We start from the raw sequence: 24,414 nt of genomic DNA, 5'->3' as shown, positions 1-24,414 counted from the left end.
CGATGAATGAAGCGAGAGCTTTGTTTTGTATGGACTCTAATCTGTACATGATGTATTGCTGATGAGGGTACCATATTGAGCTGGCATATTCTAATTTTTACCGAACGAGGGCTTTATATGCAGTAAGTTTAACGTCCTCTTGCGCTAAATTCAAATGCCTTCTAAGAAATCCAAGTTTCATTGGTGCTGTGTTAACTCTGTTATCAATCTGAGCATTCGAAGTCAGAACTATGGGTTATTTGGCTGGTGGTAATAAACCTTCAGTTGATAGTCAGCGCGTCGCCTGTCTCGCCTTTACTTAGCCCTTGTCTTGTCGCGCTGTTTTATATCAAGATGCTCTTCAAACAACCAGCCAAAACATACATTTTAGCGGAGAGAATACAAAAGGAAGAAACGCGGTGATTGAAACAATTTTAAAAAAAATTGCTAGGTCTTAGCAACGATGATATTCATTGGCCACGATAAGCACCATTCACCCAAGATGTCGATGTCACGTTGAAGAATCTCCGAGTCGTTAGGATGGGAGATTCGGCGGTACAGAGTGCAGTCGTCGGCGAAAATCCTTACGGATGACGAGATTAGTGAAGGTAGCTCATCTATGCAAATGAAAAACTAAAGTGCTCCAAGGACACTGCCCCGGGGAAGTCCGGTACTTCACCGACATGGGAGATGATGAGCTGCCATCTAAAAAAAAACAGACTGCTTCCGATCAGTAAGAAATGATGACATCCAACTGATAGCATGACTATCACTGTTTAGCTGAGGAAATTTCGGGAGTAAACGTTGATAAGGGACAGCATCATGATAAGAAACATCAACAAAAATGGCATCCGTAGTACAAGAATCATTAAAGGAAAGCCTGTCATGTTTTAAAAGCGCAGGATCACGCCGCATTTGGTGTGCCTGATTGGTTTAGACGGTGATACTGAACGCGCAAAGATGACGACCGCCATGACAGTGCACTTTTGGTGCCGCTTGAATGGCGCCATCGAATCCTACAACGTTTACTGCGTTTGGACTTAAAGGCCCATTGAAAAGAAAAGAAAACGTGTTTTTTTTTTAAGTCAAATTGGGACACGCGTGTCAAAAAAATTAAATTTATGCGAAAAAGAATTACAGCAATATTTATAGGCGGGAGATTTATTTCAAATTCTGCGAGCAAAGTCCATGACGTCACGGAATGGTCATACACTCTTTCCACCTCAACGAGATGGTCATACACTCTCTCCCCCTCAACGCGACAGCCAAGTCGATCTACCTTTGATTATAATGCAATTATATGCAAAGGTGCAAGCGAGCTGGACAAGAATGATGAAAATTAATTCCTGGAGAAGGGGAACAAGGGGGACAAACACAAATCTCCAAACACAGCTAGGTGACCGGTGCGCAGACTTGTACCGTACGCATTACAAGTAATCTAATTACTTGTAATCGATTACTTTTTGGAGTAATTTTGTAATCAGTTGATTACTTTTACTAGACAGTAATCACAACAGTAATCTGATTACTTTTTGAAGTAATAAAATTACTTGTAACCGTTACAATTTGTCCACGCCCCCCCCCCCCCCCCCCCCCCCGGGCACACACTTTTTTTTTATAAAACAACAAAAATAAAATTTTGCTTTTCTTTTTTTTCGAACGGAAAGACGAATGATTTTTGCTGAGCTGTAGGAAACGAGGTCAATTTCTTTCTATGTACAGTTTCTGTGAAATATCCGGGTTTTTTTTTTTTGTTTAGCTGGGACTGGGAGGGGGAAGCACCAGTGAGTGACAAAGGCCATTCAGGGCAAAGTTTGAGGAAGCAGAATGTAGCTTTGTGAGTCCTTCGTTCAAACTAGCCCCCTCACGCACAGACACACAGAAATAAAAAAAAATAAACAAAAAATCCTGCTTAGGGTACCTACTCGCGGCCAGTAGGAAAACCAGAACCGAAGAATGCCTAAAGCGGATGCAAAATATAACAAAGGCAGTTGAAATATTTCCCCATTTCTCCTACGTGGTCTTTGTGACAAGCAATGTTTCGAGTTGAGAAGTGGTCGGGGCGATCTCTTCCGCTAAGGATAGTACACATGATCCGCTTCAAATCCTGGAGCTGCTGCTCTTTGTATAACATGCGAGCTCATCCACATGTGAATAATAAAATGAGCGGCGCAAACTTTGAGCGACAACACTTGCTCAAGCTTAACAAGATCTAGAACCCCCTCCGCTCCCCCCCCCCCCCCCCCCACACACACACACACCCATACTGGTTAACGCCCAAATCATCAAGCGTCTTCAAACGAATTCTATGCTTGTGTCCGCATTGTGAAGGTGCAACGACCACGAAGAGGGAGCCAGTTTTTCTTCTTCAATGCTTGTGCAAATGTGAAATATAGGTTGGAAGTAGTTCATTGTTATGAGCGCTAAAGATGCGTCTTCACATAATAAAGTAATCGGAAAAGTAACGATTACTTCTTTAAGTAATGTCCAATTACTTTTTCCGTCGAGTAATCAAGTAATCTAATCGAATACTTTTTAGCCAAGAGTAATAGTAATTGTAATCGATTACTTTTTTTTAGTAACGTGTACAAGACTGCCGGTGCGCAACCGAAAAAATCCGCCTGGTCCGGGTATCGAACCCGGTACCTCTCCATTACAGGTGGAGCGCTGTGCCAACTGAGCTAGCCAGGGGTTAGACGTCGGTAGAGCAAACGGGTTTTATGTAGTGATGGGGCGGCGTCTCCGTCCCAATTAATGTCATCATGCTCACCGTTTTCGTCGCGTTGGTCGGTCATCACACACACGAGGCAGCTCCACCGGCTCCACGCTACGCCTGTGATATGCAAAAGCCCTCGGGTACTTCGATGACGCAAGATTGCAACGCGCTGAAGCCTCCAAGTGGAAAAGCTCGTAACTATACGGTACGCTTGACTCTGCATGACACGACGGCGCCAAGGACGCACCGGATCTCTCGAGACGCATCGCGCACTCAACGACTGATATTGAAGCGCTCGCCAAACTCCCGGGATTTAGAACGAAAAATATAGCCCTTTGTTCAAAATACAAGAAGGCGATTATCATTTACAGGTTCAGCTAATCCTATTCGACTTATTTATTGATGTTTTCTGCATATTTTAAGTTTCGATTCAGTATCCCTTTGAAGCCACTAGATCTGTATGTGTTTGTCTTACAAGTGCGTCAGATGCAACAATGCGCGAAAGTGGGGCAGTTGGAAGGAAATGGCGGCAATGCACTGAAATGAACTACCCTAGGAGACGGAAGCTAATGGTGGCGGATCACCCGCTCGTGGCACTTACCTTGGGAGTTCGGTGAACATAATTTTATAAAGGGGCTTTAGTGTAGCTTCCTCTGGAAATGCGCCCCCCCTTCACACACACACACACAAACACACAAGCCTTTCCCATTAATCCGCCCCTTCTCGAAGGACAGGCTGCTATGGCAGTTCCCCACCAGAGTTGTTCTAGTAACGCTGCTGAGAGGTAAACATGGACCATGTCATTTTATTATTTAAAATTTTCATAACCTTCCCAGTGCTTGGGCAACCACGAGTTCGACGACGGGCCCGAGGGTCTTGTTCCCTTCCTGAAAAAAATGGAAGCGGCAAACGTGGCGGTTTTGGGCACCAACCTGGAGACCTCAGAAGAACCGAGGATGAAAGAGATTCGGTTGAGAAGGTCCATAGTATACAGTGTCCAAGGGCAGAAGATCGGAGTCATGGGTGTAGTAACAACCGAGACAAGGACGATCGCGAGGCCTGGTCTGTTTGTTTCTTTCACACCATTGGTATAGCACGTAACACTTTAAGGTGTTCACTTGCCTCAACAATGTCAAGAATTTGGTTTCATGATAAAAATATTCGTGTCTGTTAACATTTCAAAAACTTTGCTGAAACAAGTCAAATATCTATAACGTGAAAAATATTTACATTGAACTAAGATTTGGTGTTTGGTTTTGTTTGTATGCCCTACATTCTGCGAAAACATAAACAAAAAGTACCGGCCAATGTGCGCACAATTTGACAGTGGCTTATGGTGAAGTAAGCGCCGTATAACTGCAACTTCTGTTGCTTATGAAACATCCTTTCCCAGCGTTATCTAAGTTAGGGGCCGAAAAACAAAACAAAACCAAACAGTTATGTTTCACTTACTAAACTGTTTTGTTCTTTTTCATCCATACGTGACTTAAAGTAGAGACTGAAACCAAAACTGCCAAAATAATTCGAATATGTACCCAGTCCAGAAGTAATCCTGGATTGCCGGTCGATGGCATAAGCGCGATTGTTGGCAAGTAATTACCTAGACAACCGGAATTTGCGTCGAAGCAAGTCCCAGCATAGCACCAGGTGTTCAAACGAACCTCGAAACCTTTATAAAAGTAAGCATTAATTTCAAGCCAACCAAATAAAAGTTAGCTTATTTTTATTCAGTTAATTTGATTATTGGGATGAGGATTCCTACCTAAGAGATTTTTCACAGTAATAAGTTGTCGTCGTTCTATGGTAGTGTTTATTACCTACACCATGCGAGTGAATGGGATCACTAGCTGTTTGAAGGGAGCGCCTAAATAGGTTTCTTAACTTATCACGCTAGGATTTACCACAGAGGGACCTGAAGGTGGTTGACCCTGTGTTTCAAAGTTATACGTCAAAAACTTACCTGAGCATTCAGTTAGAAATCAATAAATTAAAATTCCTACCCATCACTTTCATCTGCTAAGGAAAGCATAAATCCGAGATCCGGAACGCGCGATGTTTTTTTTGGTCTTGTCAATAAATACATAAAAATAGAACGACAATAAAAGCTAAACAAAAAAATAGATGCATTGCTATTGATGTGTTGCCGCCATCTGTTTGTTGACTGTTGCACCAATCACAGGCATTTTGTTTGCAGACGGACGCCGTAGGTGGGTATTTCAAGTTCTTGTTGTTGTTGTTGTTTTTTACTTTTTATTTTTGTAAGTTTGTTCAGCGAAATTTTGATACAGGAGATCCAGCACTTCCAGGCTCTTACGTGATAAATCATTGTGCGATACAAAAGAAACATATCTATGCGGTCCTTTCAAAAAGCCAGCGACCCCTTTGAGTTATGCGATACAACGTCACGAGCAAAGATGAACGTCCCGAAAATGCAATAAACACTTTCTAATATAATACCTAACAATAACGTCTGCACATTTCAGGTAGAGTGAAAATATTCGACGAGATTATAAGCATCAGAGCGGAAGTAAAAAGGCTAAGACAGAAAGGTGTACGAATATTTATCCTTATAAGTCACGTTGGCTACGCCAAAGACAAAGAAATTGCCATAGCGATTCCGGAGCTTCAGCTCATCGTCGGGGGACACTCCAACACGTTCCTCTATAGTGGTATGTATGATCTATGCTTGAGTGTGGTGTCTGTGCGCAGCTTTAGAAATTAAAGGGCCTCTGACAACCCCAACATCGATATTTGCGTTGCTCCAAACGGCTGTACAACGCTAGAGCGTACGACATTAGAACGCCGACATTAAGCGCGAAACACATGTACGACGAAACCGTCCGATCCGACTTCCGACCGCGCAATGCGACGGTCGGAGGCGAGGGTTTTCAACGCTCTCCGATGCTAAGAAAACCCTCGCCCCCCAAGGTCATTCCGGCAGTCCGCACGTCGGATCGGACGGTTTCGTCGTACATGTGTTCCGCGCTTTCGAGCGCCGACAGTAGAGCACCACGACGTTAGCGCGCGCGACACGAGAGCACAGCGACAATGGGAAGTTGTAGTAGACCGCGTCCGCTATTCCGCTATGCTCAACGCGACCGAAAACGAGACCCGAAATTCTGCAGCCAAGGCTAACGGCACGAGGTCGTTTCCGGTCGCGGTAAGCTTCGGTAAGCTTAGCGCGACGGTGGACGCGGTCTACTACAACTCTGCATTAGGGAGTTTTCGTAGATCGTTTTGGCCGTCCCGGCAACGCTCTCCGCAACCCGCTACAATAGAGAGTTTTAGTAGATGGTTTTCGCCGTACCGCAACACCCTCCGCAACCCACTACTATCCCCGGAACTCTACAGCCAAGGCCATCGGCGCGCAGGCGCAGTAGCGGCCTCTTCGTAGCGGAGGGCTTAGCGGAGGGGGAAATGCGGTCTACGAAAACTCTCTATTAGCGCGCGTGTCATCAGAGCTCCCGTAACGAGAGCGCACAAGTGGCCCGACCCGACCGACCACTTGTTCAGATATCGCGTGTTTTATGTGAAATTGGCGGAGATTTAAGGCGCGGCATTTAGCAAGGTCATTGCCAATGAGTCGACGACGTTTTCGTGTGTGACAAACCAAGACGTGTTACAAAAAGCAGACAGCAGCAAAAAAATGAATATCTGTAGCACCAATTTCCGCAGAAAAAAAACAAAAACATTACAGCTGACCTAGCTTCATCGGTTATTTGATTTTATTTGATAAAGTTCACCACCAACCTCACTATTTTTTTTTTAATTATCTTAAAACGTTGAAAAGGAAAGAAGCGACATATGATATAACATGCTTCCCCGTATTCTGGGGTTTTCAAGTTCAATTTCGCGAAAGGAGCTCTCGTGCCAAGTGTCATGCGCCAACCATTCATTTTGTCACAAATGACATTGTACTAAACGCTTAATGTGGGATGATATGTGCCGACAATGAAAATGAAATATGCGTTGATGTCAGCGTAGCAGAGGGATAGAGCGCTGGGCTGAGACCGACAGCATCCGGTGCGGCAGGCACAGTGGTCTCAAAGCTTCCATTAACCCCATTGCGCTCCAGAAAACTCTTGCATTGCTATCAGTCTGGATTCTGCAAGCAAAGCTTCTCCTTTTGAAACATGTATGGGGTAAGGGACACGGTACGGTGTTTAAATCACCTTTTGCGTCTGCCATCTTATTTAAAATGGGCAGCGGAAAGAAGTTCACCGGAAAACCGACCGGTACAAAAAAAAAAGCTCACCTTCGAAATCTGGGAATCAATATAACTTTAACATTTGGAACGCGGGTAGAAGTTTTGTTTAGGTTCCTATTTAGAACGCCCTTGTCCGCACTTAGCTTTTCGTTGATGCTACGTTTTCGATCGTGTATGTTCTCGTTGAACCCCAGAAGCTCGATTGCTTAGAAACCGATATTCCGGTTCGATGAGTCGCACAATTTTGTTCTGTCTGTGGAGCCGCAGGTACATTACACATTTTGGTGTGTTCGCTCAACTAGAGATGCGCTCTCGTGTCGTGCGCTCTCGTGACATGCGCTCTAATGTCAAGCGCTCTACTGTCGCAGCGCCCTAGTGTCGCGCGCTCTAACGTCGACGCTCTAGTGACACGCTTTCTAAAGGCGTTCTCCCGCTCCAAACGACCGAAACATGATCACCCCAGAAGTTTTAAGCGTGGAAATGCTGTATTTGCGCAAAAATATCATATATAATGACTAAAGAAAGCTACATATGAAACTCCCGCCTGAATTAAAAACCCAGTTGGCAAAATCGTGCTCTCCTCGCCTTTTTTTTTTTTTTTTTAATAACATCAAACTAGAAGCGTCGTTCGATTTTCTCACTTTTCTCGCACCTCACTGACATGCGTCATTTCCCTGCGTGCAGAGGACGCGTGACTTTTTGATTTGAGCATCATTCCTGAGCAATGTCTTAAATGATCGATCGAAAACGCCGTTTAAAGAGATGAGGCGAAAACGTTTTGTGTTGCAGATTTTGGTGGGAGACGTGAGAAAGAACTGATTATTGGTGACTCAAAAATTGCTCTCTTGAAATACGAAAATTATCTGGCATCAAAAGAAAAGAAAAATCTCGCCCGGGTTGACGCAGACTTTCCATCGTCCGCGTCCCTCTCAAGGTTGTTAACAGAGCCGACGGCCGCCAGTGACCGGGTCGTTTTATACATTACTTTTGAGTGGTACATTCAAACAAATTTTGTCGAAGGTCAAAAACTGACACCAGACGCCCGTTGCAGCCAGAGCGGGGACAAAGACAGCGTCAGTTGTGTCTCTAACCCCATCGTAGCCTATGGCGTTCTGTATGGGGCTCAAACTCGGCCTGTTGTGTATTTTTGCGTTTGTGATCCTAGACTCCTCTAACGGGGAGGCCCAATTCTTTGTAGTTCATGATGTTTAACTAATGCGTTCGTACTGGTTCTCGAAAATAATGCAACGTGCAAATAAATAATCCTAAAATTTTGTTGGTTTTACTGCCCCGCACCGCTTTGACGCAAACTCAATAGTAAAGGGCCGCTTACTCTATAACTTCACGCATTTCTGCCCGGCCTCGAGAGTGTAGCTCCTCAAAGCGAAGGATGTATTGATTTTGGTTGATTTAGGTAGCCCGGACAGTCAGCGAAACCACGAGGAGCTAAAGAGTAATGAAGCTTCGAACAGAACCATGGTAGATACTTTGATTCCATTAATAGAAAGAGAATTTATTTGTCGGAATCGACGTAATGTGTCTTTATTCAGTCGACTAGAATATGATAAAACGACAGCGAGATCCTGAAGACGGGAGTCTGCGGCGCTTTACAACAAACCGGTCGAAAGCTCGGTCGTTTCCAGCTTTGGCAGATTTGCACTAAGGTTGCTCATTGACAGTTCAAATGCGCGCTGCGCCTTGGCTCAACCTGTCACTGTCAAACAGGGCAGCAGGTCTCCAGTTCCAAGCACGTTCCCGACTGTATTATAGCGCCGCGATTTTTATATCAGGCAGTACTTTTATCTACCGATTACTCGAAGGCACGACCGTACAACGCCAGTACAAAATGCCGTTTATTTCTTACCATTTTTAAACATCGTACGCTTTCCCAGATGGCTGTATGAACGCTCACCGGTGATCTACACGCAGCAGCGTTTGCCCGCACGATACGAAAGCACTACGCATCCGGAGGAGGCGTGTTTTCGAATATGCTTCTTCCTGCGCTTACAGGTCGGAGCCCCAGGAAGGAGGACGTAATAGAAGGACCCTACCCTACAGTCGTGAAGAGAGGCGATGGAAGCTTCGCTCTGGTTGTTCAGGGTTTTTGGTTTGGCAAATACCTGGGCCACCTAAAGCTCCGGTTCAGCAATGATGGACGGCTGACTGGATGGGATGGGAACCCTATACTTTTGGATCCAAGCATTCAAGAAGGTAAGAACTTCTGTCGATCCAAATTGTTTTTTTTTTTTAATAGGGAATTTTTTTTTTGTATAAAAAGACTGTTAAGTAATAGCAGGAAGCGTGGTAAGGCAACCATTATTTAATGATCGACATAACTTAAATTTGGGTAAGACGGCGAAAAAAAGGGGGTGGGGTGCAAACTTCCGGTGCGCGACCGAATAAATTTCAAATTAAATGCATGCCCTGTTTTCAACATAGTCATTCCTTCAACAGCTGATATGCCAAGTCAAGACCACGTGTGTCCTATTGTATAAAAAGCGAAGGAAGGACTTGTTCCTTTACTTCATCCATTGCATTCTCATTTTTTTTTCCAAAGCACCGGTTGCTATTGTTTGTCAAACCAAGATTTAAAACGAGATTCGTGAATTTTTTTTATTTCTCTAATTCCCACAAATTACCTGAACTTAGCAATATCGATTTCAAAGAGTAAGCTACCTTTCGGTGTGCGCATGTTTCTTGTTTCAAGAACAAAACAAACTTTACATTAAAAAGCGGGCTACTTTTCAGCGCTGTGTACTCTTCCCGAATGTTACTGCAGACTGAAAAAGTGTCCCAGTACAATCTGGAGGACTTTAGCCGTTGCACGATGCACCCTCAGTCGTCACTCCGACTTGTCGCCATTCCACTTTCTCGGCGGCGTACCGGCACACACTTTCCGCTCATCAGATCATCCTAAAACGAAGCATGCAATACGCCGCGAGCCGAAGGGATCGATATGCCCTTTGAAGGGACCACATAAATGAATTTATTTTTTAACGTATCGAGCTACGATCCTTTAGAGGGGTGGCAGAAGATTGTACTTTTTTTTATAAAAATTAAGAAAGACCTTACCTGAGTAAATGATAAAAATAAAGAGCTTGAATTCGCTACCTACAGCTGTTGTTTGTTTATTTCGAGGTGAAGAGAAAGGAGGGAGCCAGGAGGATTTGTGGGCCTCCAGTCAGAGGCAAGTCGCTACCCGGCTTTTTGGGAGATGGATAAATAAAGGAAAGAGGAAGAAGAAATGGTTATGTACAAGTTTGAACATCCTATGCATTGTAGTCGAAACGCCAACGAGCTAGTTTAGAATTGTAGCGCCCATCTGCTAACAAAAGGCGTCTGATTGGCGTCTAAGATGATAGCGGCAGCTGTTTACATGACCAAAATAACCCCCCCAAAAAAAACCTCGCTTGTTTGTTTTGTGTCCAATCGGGATGTTTTATTAGTAAAAATAATAAAATAATTCGCTATACCTAAAACGCTGCCCCACATTTCACTCAAAAGAGTCCTTTTCTATTGTAACTGTCTTCGCTCTCACTCTTACCTGCCTCCATCTTTCGGCCGTTGGGCCAATCAGACGCCTTTTGTTCGTAGACGGCTGCCACAAGCAGCAAATCCACGCTCTTACCTTTTTTATTCTTTTTTTTTTTTTACTTAAATAAGCTCTTCTTTTATTTTTTTTATTTGGGCACACTAAGTTTATCATTTTTGGCCATCTCTGCGGAAAATCTCAGCTCAATATGTTGCAAACCAGTTTATGCGCTTTTTCCAAAGGGCTTTCGATCCCTTTGGCTCGCGCGGATTGTTTCACATTCATCTATAACATATAGACGCTTTACACACGCGCCAAATTACAGCCGCCTTTGCTGACCTTCTCTTGTCTTACCGAGATGTCGAGCAACTAAAACGTACGGTAGTTGACGATCTTTTACGAAGGCCGATGCTTTAGAAAAGGACACAGTTGAATCTAATATAGGGCAATAACCTGGCCTGCTATGGTAATGATGAAGTGAAATAAACGGAATAAGAGGAAACAAAAACTGAAGGTCAGTTATGGCGGCGTCCATGCACAGCTGCTGCAAAGCGTCTATATTCCAATAATTCGCACTGTTTACGAACAAGCGCCGAGATCTGAGATTCTAGTTTGTCCACAAAACACACGGGTACAACGAATCGCATCGATCTGCTCTACTTGTGCCATTCCGATCACGAAGCAGTCGCCGACTTAACGCGTTAAAACATGCGCAGAATTTAGCACATATATACTTTGAGAATATAGTCACTATCTGGACCTGGTAATTCGTTAGGTTCATTCTGCAGATAATGGTGATTGGCTGGGACCACGCTCTGTGAGAAATTGAGCGTGTGAGCTTTGCCCATAAACAGTGCAATTATCGGAGCGGATACGATGTTTTCAGCGCCCACAGACAAGGTACAGCCATAGGAGAAGAACGCACTTGCGGTTAGGGCACTGATTTCTGGTTTTACGTATAACGAAAATTATTGACCGAATGCGACGACAGGTCATTGACACGCTATAGCAAAGTGTGGTGTCTGGAGACCCGGAATGGAACGACCACACTTGAGCGCAGCTGCCACGAGACTCTGTTTAATCTTTTTGGTAAAGAAGAGGAAGTAGAAAGGGCAAAGGACATAAGAAGACGAAGTGACTGGAAAGTAATTAGCTAGAAGATACAACATTTTCCCCCCTCCCATTTTAAGAAAGTAACTAAAAGACAAAGCCTAAAGAAAGTAATTGAAGGGGTAAAAATAAAGAGGAAGTGTAAGAGAAAGATTCACATAGAAAATCGAAAATAAATCGAAGAGAAATAGAAATGCTCATATACAAAGTCCAAAAGTTATTCATCTTGAGACATAGTCCCCAAACCTCACGGGCGGTCGTCGTTCCCGCCGTGGTCGATCTGGCCATGGCACATCTCCCGCTGGACCCGGCGGAGGTACCGATAGAGGTCGGTTCCCAGTTGGCGATGGCGGCTGAGAAGCTGACCTCGTCAGTTGTCCGTATGGCGTTGGAGAACCAGCTGATGTCCGTGGCGTCTGCTGGTCATGCTGGCTCCGCCAGCCCAATGGTGCAGACGGTGGTTGCCATTAGTGATGGTCGGCTGACCTTTGACTAAACTTGCCTGTTGGTACCGGGTTTCTTGGGTCCAAACCAGAGGAAGCCGGTCCTGGAACTGCCGTTAGCTTAGAGGCATTCCATATTCTGCCATCTTCCAGCCGAAATGTCCAGCGGCCCACACGCTCGACAATCCGGAAGGGACTGCTGAAGGCAGAGGATCCTTTCGGAACAGATTCGGGCTTCTTCACTCGGACCAGCTGTCCGACCTTGAACTTCGGTGTTCTAGCTCCTCGCCTTCTGTCGGTGTAGGCTTTGGTCTTGTCTTGTTGTTGTCGAACACGTCGACGAAGTCGCTGCACTTCCTCGAAGGGGTTACGAAGAAACTCTGACGATGAGAGTCCTAGAATGTTCAATCGCGTTCGGGGTTTGCGACCATGAAGTAGCAGAGCAGGAGATAGCCCTGTTGTCGTATGAGGTGTGCATCTGTATATGCCCAGGTAATCAACTACAGCAGATTTTATCTGCCGTTTCTCCCTCGATGCACACTGGATGAAACCCTTGAGTGTTCTATTAAAACGCTCAACTTGCCCGTTGGCTTGCGGGTAGCAGACCGAAATCAGATGATGTTTGACTCCACGAGAACTTAAGAAGTCTTTGAATTGTTGAGAAATGAATTGGGGACCGTTGTCGGACACTAGGCTCTCTGGTAAACCTTCTCTGGAGAATACCAGATGCAAAAATTTTGTTACCCTTGAGGTGGTGACATCTGCACAAAACTGCACTTCTGGCCACTTCGAAAAATAATCAACCAGGGTTATGGCGTAGCGGCATGGTGGTTCTGCACGCTCAAAAGGGCCCACGATGTCGATTCCTACCTTCGACCACGGTCGCTCAGGGAAAGGCACTGGTTGAAGCGGAGTGGAAAAGGTCTTCGCGCTTTTGTCGGCCGCTTGGCAGATGTCACAAGCATGAATGACGTTCTCCACTTGAGCGTTCATTTTCGGCCACCAGTAGAGCTCTCGGAGCCTCGTACGGGTTTTGACGATCCCGGTGTGCCCCTCGTGCACCTTGGCGATGAGAATGCCTTGCAGCTCTTGAGGGATCACGAACCGCTCATCCCTCAAAAGAATGCCATCATCCACGGCAAGGTCATCTTTAAGCTCATAGAAAGGGATGAGCTCGGAAGACAAGTTCCGTCTTGAAGGCCACGCAGATGTATGTCATGGCAGCAGACAAAACCGAGTCATTGGCTGTAGCTTCTTGAAGCTGCAGCTTGGTGATGCATTCGTTCTGCAATGCAATGAAGGAAATTATTTCTTTGTCAAATTCGGTACCGCCTTCATCCTCAGGCTGAGGGAGGCGAGAAAGTGCGTCGGTGACCTGATTTTCCGCTCCGCGTTGAAACTCGACTTGAAAGTTGTAGCAGAGGAGACGGGTCGACCATCTCGTAATTCGGAGGGTTCGATGGCCTGTACTCCGTGTTGCTAGCAGCGTCATTAAGGCTTGATGGTCCGTCCGAAGGGTGAAACGGCGGCCCCACAGGTAGTTGTGCCACCGCTCACATGCCCACAGGCATGCCAGTGCTTCTCTTTCACCCACCGAATACTTTCTCTCTGCTGCTGTTAGTGTGCGAGAGGCGAAAGCGATGGTCTGAACTTCATTCCCATTGCGCTGCTGGAGCACGGCACCAAGCCCGTATCCAGACGGATCGGTGGATACGATAATGGGAAGACTGGGGTCAAACATCTTGAGAACCCTTGCTGAAGATAGCATTGTTTTGATTTTCTTGAAGCTGGTGTCAGCTTCGGTATCCCAAATGAATGGAATGTCTTTTCTCAAGAACTTGCGCAGGGGCTCTACTTCTGCGGCTAGACGAGGAACAAAACGGCTGTAGTATTCTACCATCCCAAGGAATGATCGAAGTTGCGAAATATCTGTTGGGATGGGAGCTGCGTTGATGACGTCTACGTTTTGTTTAAGTGGGGCGATTCCTTCGCCGCTGACATGATGGCCTAAAAATGAAAGTTCGGCAACGTCAAAAACGCACTTGTTGTTAAGTTTGAGTCCACCATCAGCGATTCGCTGGAGGACACGGCGCAATCGCTCCAGGTGTTCTTCTCTAGTCCTACCAAAGACTAGGACGTCGTCCAGGTAACACAAGACCCCTTCGCATCCTCCTAGAATCGTTGCCATCATCTGCTGGAAGGTAGCTGGAGCAGAAGCGAGACCAAAACAAACTTTCTTGAAACGGAATAAGCTTCGTGCGTTATAAACGCGGTTAAGTCTCGGCTGTCAGGGTGTAGTGTGACCTGATGGTAAGCTGACGCCAAGTCCAATTTAGAGAAACGTCTCGCGCCGTGCAGCGCATTAAGAAGCTCCTCAACATGAGGAAGAGGGTAACTGTCAATAACGACAGCCTTATTAGCTTCACGAAGGTCCACACACTTCCGAATTGATCCATCTTTCTTCTGGACCACAACAGTGGGTGACACCCATTCTGAGGCACTTATGCGCTCAATAACTCCCGCTGCCTCAAGGCGTTTGATTTCTTCAGTCACAGGCTTCCGCGCCATCAATGGAATGCAACGCATTTTATGCTGCACGGGCTGCACTGATTTTCGGATCTTCACCTTGTGAGTGTAGTCCTTCACGTGACCCAGCTCGGGAGAGAAGAGGTGACTGTATTCCTTCAAGGACGTTGGAAGGCCCGGTAATGCTGGTGGGAGTCTCGCCATGTTCTCACGACCTGGAGGAGCAACTTGCGTCAGAAGTCCATCGGATGTAGCTGCAGATTCCTGGGGTTGAAGACAGGACATCCACGCAGCTTTGTTGGAGTCCGACGACACGTCTCGCTCTGAGGCCCGTGAAGGTACGGTTGTAGGTAGTGTCGTCCGTTCATTTTGATGTTCAGAAGCTCCTGTCGAGCTGTGACCCGAAGATAATGGGTCAAAAGGCACGACACTCTCAGGGCGCTGTTCGGAGGCTTCTGTAGAGTCCTCAGTTTCCGTATAGAGGCAGCTCATTGTTGATCCTTGAATCTGAAGATTCAGAGCTTTTACGGCATCCATTCCCAACAACGATGTGCCGGTATTCGCTATATAAAACATAATCCTGGCTGAACGCTCCTTGAACGTGACTGTGTGTTGAACGCTCCCAGGACTTCAATACGTTGCCGGGAGTAGATGAGGAGAGTTACCGGCGGTGGAATAATCTTTGCGTCATTTCTGAAATACTTTTGAAAGACTTCCTTTTCGACGATGGACACTGACGAGCCGGTATCCAAGAGAAACGTAAGTGGTCTACCGTAGACACTTACGTTGATGTAAATTCCCATCCGGGAAGTCGTAGCTACATAGCAAACCTGTGTCTCGTCATCCTCTTCGTCGGAAAAGATTTTGTGGATTCGCACGTGACTTTGACGGTGGACAGGTCGGTGCCTGCTGCGGCACACGCGCTGGAAGTGTCCGATACGACTGCAACCGTTGCAAGTCTTTCCTCGTGCTGGACACGTGTCGCAGCTCTGACAGCGGTCCACCCCGAATCCACAATTCGCACATGATCGACCGTCGCGATAGGTTTCACGCCGCTTACGTGTTTGTGCTTGAAATGCTCGGCGCGGCTGTCCAAACGCAGTGGATGGAGTCGATTGCTGGTCGTTGTACCTTGGAGCGCGATAGCCAGGTCTACTTTTGGCAAAAGGGACGCACTCACGTGACTGTTGCTGAAATTGCGAGCGTCACGGTGGAAAGGCAGACCTTTTTACCGTGACGCGGTGGAAAGGTCTGCCCCGCTAATTGACGGGAGGACGAAGCTCCACGTGAATGTCAGTAGTCGACGGTCTCGGCGGCGTGCGTTCCATGCGAGTTGCTTTTCTGTAGTCACGGTTATCTCTTTGGCTTCGGCCTTGACTCTTTCGATGTTCAGGACGATTTTCACCACTTGCTCGAAGGGAAGGGTGCTATCCAGGAAGGAACAGCCGTTCCCGAATTGTAGTAGAAAGCACTCCAGCCGTGAACTGTTCCCGAATGTTTTCGTCCTGTTGAGAACCGAAGTTGGCCGGAACTGCCATGTCTCGAAGCGCGGTCAGGTAATCAGACAAGGACTCTCCAGGCTGTTGATGGCGCCGACGGAAGCGGTGACGCTCCAGGCTGACGTCGCACGACCTCTTGAAGTGCGCGCTGAGGGCGTCGACAGCGTCTTGGTAGACATTCGTTGTCAGCGGTCCAAAAGTGGCTGCCGCTGACGTCGTTGCAGAAGTGGCTGCCGCTGACGTCGTTGCTGGCGACGGCAAAGCGACAGCGCGGGAAGAAGGCAGGTTGTCAAAGACCCGCTGACCCTCTATTCCCAGACAGTGGCGGAGCATGTATCGGCGGCGTTTCACGGGCAGTGCATGGGCACCAGATGCACCCATATACATTCAAACAGCGAAAGCCATCGCTCCCAGGGAATATCCGGAGTCCCTGGTTTCTTCAAGAAGTCTGGAGGCGGCTTGAGTCCGAATCCCTCCATCTTCGTCGCCAGAAAGGATGTGGTGTCTGGAGACCCGGAATGGAACGACCACACTTGAGCGCAGCTGCCACGAGACTCTGTTTAATCTTTTTGGTAAAGAAGAGGAAGTAGAAAGGGCAAAGGACAGAAGAAGGCGAAGTGACCGGAAAGTAATTAGCTAGAAGATACAACACAAAGTCGACTAACGTTATGAGATTATTCTTTTTTATTGAGAGATAAATCTCGGGCGTTTGGTATTCGGCATTATTACTGTAGGGACCTCTGGTAGTCGTCGGTGGTTACGTTCAAGCAAACTTCTATTTACACTATATACAAGCTGCAAGCGATGCGATCTGGCGTGTCGTTCCCATGTTGATTCGACGCACGAGCTTTTAATCTTCTCTTTCTCACTTCGTCGTCTTCGATCTCTGAGTGCCAGGGATATGGTTTACCCCGAACCACTTAAACGTTCCACCACACTCCCCACCGAATGGATGGGAGTCCATTCTAAACTTTCGTTAACTCCAACGGATATACAAGCTGCACTGGCCTTCGCAAAATGGTGCCGCGATGCACTCGGATCTCACACTACCGGATCCGAGAATCTCGGCCGAGGAACACTCTTTGCACTCGGCCGAGCTTCCACAGCAGGCGTGGAAGCGGCTCTTTCAACAGAACAATTTGACCCTCTCTCAGCGGCGCAGACTGCCTGTTCTGAGTCACGTACGCTGATCTCAGTTCTCGAAGGTACTCTTCCCTCCTTGCCCCCCCAAATCGGTTAAGCAGTTGTTTTCGCTGCCGCCAGAGCACGCGAAGCTCTTCCGGTGTGGAAGCGACCGTGTCCCCACCCCCCAACGGAAGTGCCGTCAGCCGCCTCCCAATTAGGAAACTGGCCGGCGTGAGCGGGTCGCCCTCTCCGATCCCGTCGTGCCCAAACGTTAATGGCCGCGAATTCAACACGGTCTCCACCTCAACCAGAACGGTGGTCAATTCCTCTGTGTCCAGACAGTCCCTTCCGATAACTTTTCTTAGACACCTTTACCGAGCGCACAAGCTTCTCGCAAAAACCTCCCCCCCCCCCCCCCCTACCCCATGGGGCTCTCTCGACAATAAACTTCCACTGGATACCCGCGTTCACAAAGTGGTTGACCACGTCTGGGTGGCGCAACGTCTTGCACAGTTCCGTGAGTTCCTTAGATCCTCGTTTAAAGGTCAAGGCATTGTCGGAATAAATTACACAGCACAGCCCTCGGCGCGATACGAATCGACGGAAGGCGAAGAGAAAGCTCAGGGTCGACAGGTTTGGAACCAACTCCACGTGCACAGCCCGCGTGACCGCACATGTGGACCGCACCACGTAGGGCTTGCATGTGAGGTCCTTGCCCTTGACATAGAGGGGGCCCGCAATGTCCGTGCCGACTATACCTCGAAAGGGTCCGCTCGTGTTGTCCGAGTATCCGGCAAGGGTCTGGTGGAGAAACTCGTGGGGGTCGCGCTAAATTGCTGACAGGTTACGCACGCACGCACCACTTTCTTCACCAGCTCTCGGCCCCGCAGGATGCATGGTTACAGAGCTGCACGAGAGTATCCCTGATTCCCGCGTGCAGCAGGTGTCGGTGCGCGTCGTTTGCCAGCAAAGTAGAATATCGATGCTGCTTGGGCAGGACGATAGGGTTTCGTTCGTCATACGTCATGTTGACAGACTGGATGCGACTTCGAATGCGAAGTTGTCCCAGCTGATCGATGGAAGTGACGAATTCTGGGAGATGAGAACTAGGCGGGGTCTTCGTAGCGTTGGTCGCGCAGCGAAGCTCGGTAGCGAACGCCGAACGCTGCGCCTCTTTTATCCAGTGAGTTCGCGCTGCCTCGATCTCCTCGGCTGTCAGTGGCCCCGTTCGTCTTTCAGTTGACCTGGCGTTGTGGAGGAATCGAAAAATTAAAGCCGTTGTTCTGTTGATCCTTGAAGCAGAGCTGAATCGCAAGGTATCGATCAACTCTCTAGGGCGTCTCGAGGGAGTTCTCGGCACATTTCCTAGGGCCATTCTGTCGCTGGCAGTGGAAACCAACTCGGCCCCGACCACCGCAGTGAACTGGAGACCAACTGGAATGCGGTCAGACCTCGTGTCATGAGGTCAGCGGGATTTTCTTTTCCCGGGCAGTGGTGCCACGTCGCGCCTTCGCAATTGCTCTGGATCTCTTGCACTCGTTTCTTGACGAACAGCTTCCATCGGGAGGCCTCTTCCCTGATCCAGTAAAGCGTGATCATTGAATCCGTCCAGAAGTGAATGTCCTTCATCTCAATCTCAAGGCAGGTTTGAACGTATTTGGACAACCTTGACGCGATCAAGCTGGCCATCAGTTCTAATCTCGCCAGCGTGGGGTGCAACTCCGCCTTTTGCGAGCAATAACGTCGTCGCCGTCGCTCCTGTTTCGTCGGTAGTGCGATGGTACACCATGGCTCCATAGGCAGCGGTGCTGGCGTCGGCGAAGATATGCAATGCTCGGTGGGTCACCTTGCCGAGCAATCTGTCGTCGCAAAACCTTGGGATCTTGACCCTTTTTACCTCGACAAGTTCGCTGCACCACCCGGTCCACTCGTCTTGCAGGTGATCTATTAGCACATCGTCCCAGTCGAGGTTTAGTTTCTAGATTTCCTGGAACAGGATCTTGGCTCTCACGACGAAGGGTGACAAGAATTCCAGAGGGTCGTAAGGGCAAGCTGTCATTTGCAGTACGAAGCGCTTCGTATTTTCTTAGTGGCGAGCAGTCTGCATCACGTGCTCCGGCGAAAACATGAGACAGTCCTGTTTGGGTTCCGAAGTCACTTTGAGCACCTCGAGCACGCCCGCGACTTGTACGAGTGGTTTTTGGTCTGCGCCGTCCTCCTCGAACACCTCCGCTAGTGATGCGCTATTTTAACCTCACTTGTGAAGTCTCATACCGGCCTGCCTAAACACCTCGTTCGCCTCGGCGTACGACTTCTTAGCCTCGTCTTCGTTCCTCACTCCGGTCAACAGGTCATCAACATACACGGACTTGCTTAATTTTCGCCGCGAAATGGTGCCGCAAGGTAGCCGCCAAAAGGAACGGGCTTGACGTTGCGCCGAAAGTCACCCTCGTCATTCGCCAGGTCTCTATCTCTAGTACCGGTTGATTTGGGATCGGCGGTTTTTTGTACCAGAGGAACCGCAGTGGCGTCACGATCCTCCGCCTGATTCCGATCTGCAGGAAAGCCTTCTCCACATCCGCCACTAACGCTACTGGGTGCGTCCTAAACCTCAGAAGTAGGGCGACGAGATCTGAATTGATGTTCGGTTCACTCTCCAAGTTTTCGTTCAGGGATTTACAGTTTGCGCCGTGAGAGGAGTCGTCAAACACAATCCTAAGTTTTGTTGTGCTGCTGTTCTCGCGGAGAGCAGCCTGGTGGGGCTGCACCTTCGTTCTCTGTTTTTTCATCGACCCTCTCCGCCATGTCGCTGTCTTGGTATTGCCGAATGGCCTCGTCATATTTCTGTAGGCGATTTTGATTTTTGGTCAACTTCTTACGCAGATTCTCCATCCTCCTTCTTGCCACCTTCACGTTGTCTTCCAGCCTTACGTCCGATTTCCAAGGACGGCCCACTTCGTATCTACCAGTGGTCTTGGTAGATACGAAGTGGCGCTGTCCGAGGACGGCGCTGTCCGAGGGATATTCTACTGGCAGGTCGGTAACTCACACGCTTTCGAGCTCCCAGAAATGACGGCAAACTGATGTGGTTTCTATATCCTGCAGCGTTGCTATTAGCACGATCGCCTGGGAGCAACTCACGATGGTCGATTCCGAGCCTGTCCGTCCCTGGATCGCCCAACCGAATGCAGTTTTTACTGCAGTCAGGCATCCGCTTAGTCGGTGAATTCATCCTGTGATACACCCCCAGTAGTGGTATGATCCCAGCAGAATGTCGACGCCGCGTTGTTCCAGTCCGCTCATGTTGTCTCCCAAGGGACAGCAGAGTTCCTCTAATGTTGCCACGATGGCTTCATCTGGGCTCGGAAGGTCCTGCTCACATATGGTAGGTGTCTCGAGAGCGCCGATATCATATCTTTTGGTGTAGGTTAATCTCGCAAAGTCACCTGAACCCTGCGAAACGTACGTTCAGTGCTTTCGTCCCCGAACACGCCGATTATGAGGATCTCTGTCCCGAGCAATTTGCAGTCCAGTCGCTTAGACAGTTCTTCAGTTATGAAGGAGCACTGACAGCCGCTGCCGAAAATAATACGGCCAAGTTTCCTTCTGTTTGTACCTTCTGCCCACACGGTAACCGTTTGTAGGAGCACTGTCGGCTTGCTGTTCCTAGCAAGTACATGCAGAGCGACCGGTGCCGGGCCCTTCGGTTCCGTCTCATTCGATCTGGTGGACGTTCGTCCCGGCGCGTAATTCGGGTCGCACCATGGTGGACGCGTGCCTGCCTCGACATTTGCCGCAGCTGGGCGCTCCTCGAGATATTCTTCTCATGTGATTGGCATTTGTGCAGCTGAAGCACCTCCGGTCTGCTTGCAACGTACGCTTCCTCTCCGTTAGCCCGATTCTCGCGTTACATTCCGGTGTTCCCTGCGCTTTTGATTTGCAAAGGAAGCACTCTAAGCCGTCCACGCTACCGTGCAATGCCGCCGCGGTAGAGCTGCGAGTCCTGGCGTTGATCGTTGGCCTCTTTTTAGAATCATGCGTCAGAGAAGGAGTTCTGGGCTTACCGACGACGTCTTCCAGCTGGTGTTTTGATGTCCTTTCGCGGCTCTCCACCTCGATGCGTAGGAAGTCGAGGAGAGACCGCAGAGCCCTCAGGTGGACTTGCTGTGGGGCGGATTCCAAACTGGCGTCTGTCATTGATGCCCTTGCGGCGTTGGCATTTCCGGTCTCCTCCGCCGACATCTTCCCGTTGAAATCGAGAGTGATATCTCTCGGTAGCACTCGCAAAGGAACTTTGTAGAGCATAGCCCCATATGCCTCTTCGCCCATCCCCAACGCTCTAAGGCCTCTGATGTGCGCCAGTAGAGTGTCGTATAAACGCCGTAGGGTTCGGGTGTTCCGTTGCAGTGGCACTGGCTGTATGTCCATGAGACCTTCCGTGTGGTGCTGGATAAGCGTCTCTTGCTTCCCGAACCGCTGCTGCAGCAGGTCCATGGCGTCCGCGTAACACTCAGCGGTCGGCTGTAATCCACCGATGGCGGCTGCTCCATCGCTGGTCAGCGCTGATCTCAGATAGTTAAACTTTTCTGATGGCGTGAGTTCCGGATTTTGATGAATGGCGGTATCGAATTGATGCCAGAAGGGTTGCCAGTACTTTAGGTGCCCGTTGAATCGGATCAGTTTCAATTTTGGAAGTTTGATCTTTGCTGTCACCCGAAGATCTTCCGTTCCAATCTTCGTTCGATGGTCCCCTTGCTGGGTGGCTGCCCTCCGCGCTCTTCATCTTTGCTTTGAGTTTGGTGAGGTATGTGACGATCTTGTCTGAATATTCTATCCCATGAGTTAACTCTGCTTTTGCATCTTGCCCTGTGATCAGAGGTTCGATCGCCGCGTCCACGTCGTTCAGTTGGTCGCGGGCCAGATGAATACGCTCGATTAGAACCTTGAGGTCGTTGACGCTCGGCGTAGCTGAGAGTAGCAACATGTCAGCCTCACCAACAAGTCGTGTCACTTGCATCCGATGCGACTTCCGTTTCTTCTTGAGGACGTCCATGATCGTCGAGCGCTCTGTCTTGGCTTGATGGAAAGTTGCTGTAAAAACCAGGTTCCCTTCGTTCAGTCGTTCCTCCCGGGTTTCGGCACCAATGTAGGGACCTCTGGTAGTCGTCAGTGGTTACGTTCAAGCAAACTTCTATTTACACTAAATACAAGCTGCAACCGATGCGATCTGGCATATTGTTCCCATGTTGATTCGACGCACAAGCTCTTAATCTTCTCTTTTTCACTTCGTCGTCTTCGATCTCTGAGTGCCAAAGATATGGTTTACCACCATATAGACGCTTTGCAGCAGCTGTGCATGGACGCCGCCATAACTGACCTTCAGTTTTTGTTTCCTCTTATTCCGTTTATTTCACTTCATCATTACCATAGCAGGCCAGGTTATTGCCATATTAGATTCAACTGTGTCCTTTTCTAAAGCATCGGCCTTTGTAGAGGATCGTCAACTACCGTTTCAGTTTCTCGGCATCTCGGTAAGACAAGAGAAGGTCAGTTATGGCGGCTGTAATTTGGCGCGTGTGTAAAGCGTCTATATTCTGGTATGAGTCGAACCTCTGTATAAAAGTCGCGCATAAATATGCAGTGCTGTGAAAGATATCGCGCGGAGTCACTGGAGCCTAGAGTTCCTGTATAGGCTCCCTAGGGAGCCAGAGATGCGCGTTCATCCCCGTAGCGCCGTCTTTCCTGCACAGCATGGGAACTCTGCTCCTAACGTGACTCAATTCTGCGAATAGCGGCGCCACGGGTTCGGGGCGCGCGGCGCGCTCAAAAGCAAGGGAACGTACGCCGTGCAACGTTTACTTTCCTGCACGGCATTTGAGTCTGCTCCCCACGTGATCGAATCTCGGCGAATAGCGGCGGGCGGCAAGTGCACAGATGCGTAAAGCGTGATCCAAACCAACGCTTCTTTTTGCGCCTGTAGGTCGTGCGGCTGCGGATGTGACGCATTTCGTGGCGTTTTTGCTGTTTCCGGGCGCGCTTCCTGAGTCAGAACCGTGCGCTTTGGTTTGGACGGGCAAAACTTCGGGCGAGCGCGCACGCGCGCACGCAGGCACGAGCGCACAAGCAAGGTGCAACTGCGACAGACTGGCCGGCCAGACGGCGAGAGAGAGAGAGATCGCGTTGTCATGTTGGAAGAGAATAAAAGGGAGGGAGGAGAGGGCAGCCAGACGGTGAGAAACGCGGAGCCGGAACTAGCTTGCCTTCCACCGATTGGCCGGGACACAGGAGCGCCCTACTACGTCACCGCGCGTTTTTGTGCGCGTTGAGAAGAAGTTGAAATCAACCAACTTTCTTGTGCGCGCCCGGAAGGAGCGAAGAAGCGGCACGACGTCACGAAAATGCGTCACATCCGCAGCCGCACGACCTACAGGCGCAAAAAGAAGCGTTGGTTTGGATCGCGCTTAACTCTGGCTCCCGTAGAAAGCCTACACAGGAACTCTACTGCAGCCTATGAGAATACCGTTACCCTACTGCAGCCGCATTTTCCTCCCTTCCATCGAGGGCAATCCTCCTTGCCCTCCTTCTGCGTCACGCCCCCCTGCCACCATGTCTGAGCGATGCCCACCAGGCGGGCGTAGGCGCGCGTCGGCGTGCCGGGCCGGGCCGTACTTGTTTTCTATTGCATACGACGGATTATAGAGAATTGGAGATCGGTGGCCGTGTGGGCTAGCGCACACCAGCTCGGAGCACGTGGAGCGAAAGCTCGCGCTGCAGAACCCAGGGATTCTGGGTTCAATCCCCAACCCTGCCCGTTTCGATCTGGATGAGCATCGTACCGGCGTGCGGTCGTGTATCACTACTGCGTGGTGCACGTTAAAGACCCCAGGCTAGCGGTTCTACTGCACTAGCTAAATTGCTTAAAGGGGCACTGGACTCATTTTTAGAAAAACGCGCTGTTTGTGGAATCCACAGCGCAGCATGATGGCATCGTGTTGTCTCCAAGGTCGTAGTAAAAAAAAAAAAAAAGTGAAAGCCGTTTACAACTCCCTGTAACGCCGAATTAGAGCGCAGCTCTTGAGGAGGAGGAGGGAAGGGTACTGAGGGTCACGTGTTCTCGAGGGGGGGGGGGGTCACGTGACGTCGGGGGGTGGGGTCACGTGACCTGGAGGAAGGGTCACGTGACCTTTGGGAGTCACGTGGCTCCTCGAGGTCACGTGACCTGGGGGTATCACGTAACCTCGCGGGGGGGGGGGGTCACGTGACCCCCAGAGAAATTT

The 24,414-nt window shown here is 48.9% G+C and overlaps 1 protein-coding gene across 1 annotated transcript in view; it reads left to right on the top strand.

The window, feature by feature from the left end:
* The window catches only part of LOC8029042 (protein 5NUC-like), a 46,545-nt gene that overhangs the window by 8,671 nt on the left and 13,460 nt on the right, over positions 1–24,414 (top strand). Inside the window, exons 3-5 of the mRNA XM_029966494.3 lie at positions 3,532–3,757; positions 5,179–5,364; positions 8,913–9,113. Of these exons, the coding sequence (XP_029822354.2) occupies positions 3,532–3,757; positions 5,179–5,364; positions 8,913–9,113 (613 nt within the window). The remainder of the gene's footprint in view (positions 1–3,531; positions 3,758–5,178; positions 5,365–8,912; positions 9,114–24,414) is intronic.

Source organism: Ixodes scapularis, unplaced genomic scaffold (assembly GCF_016920785.2).
Source record: "Ixodes scapularis isolate PalLabHiFi unplaced genomic scaffold, ASM1692078v2 PGA_scaffold2__306_contigs__length_199485367, whole genome shotgun sequence".
Lineage (NCBI taxonomy): Eukaryota > Metazoa > Arthropoda > Arachnida > Ixodida > Ixodidae > Ixodes > Ixodes scapularis.
The sequence above is the reverse complement of the archived record's forward strand: the minus strand, read 5'-3'. Positions and strand labels throughout refer to the sequence as shown.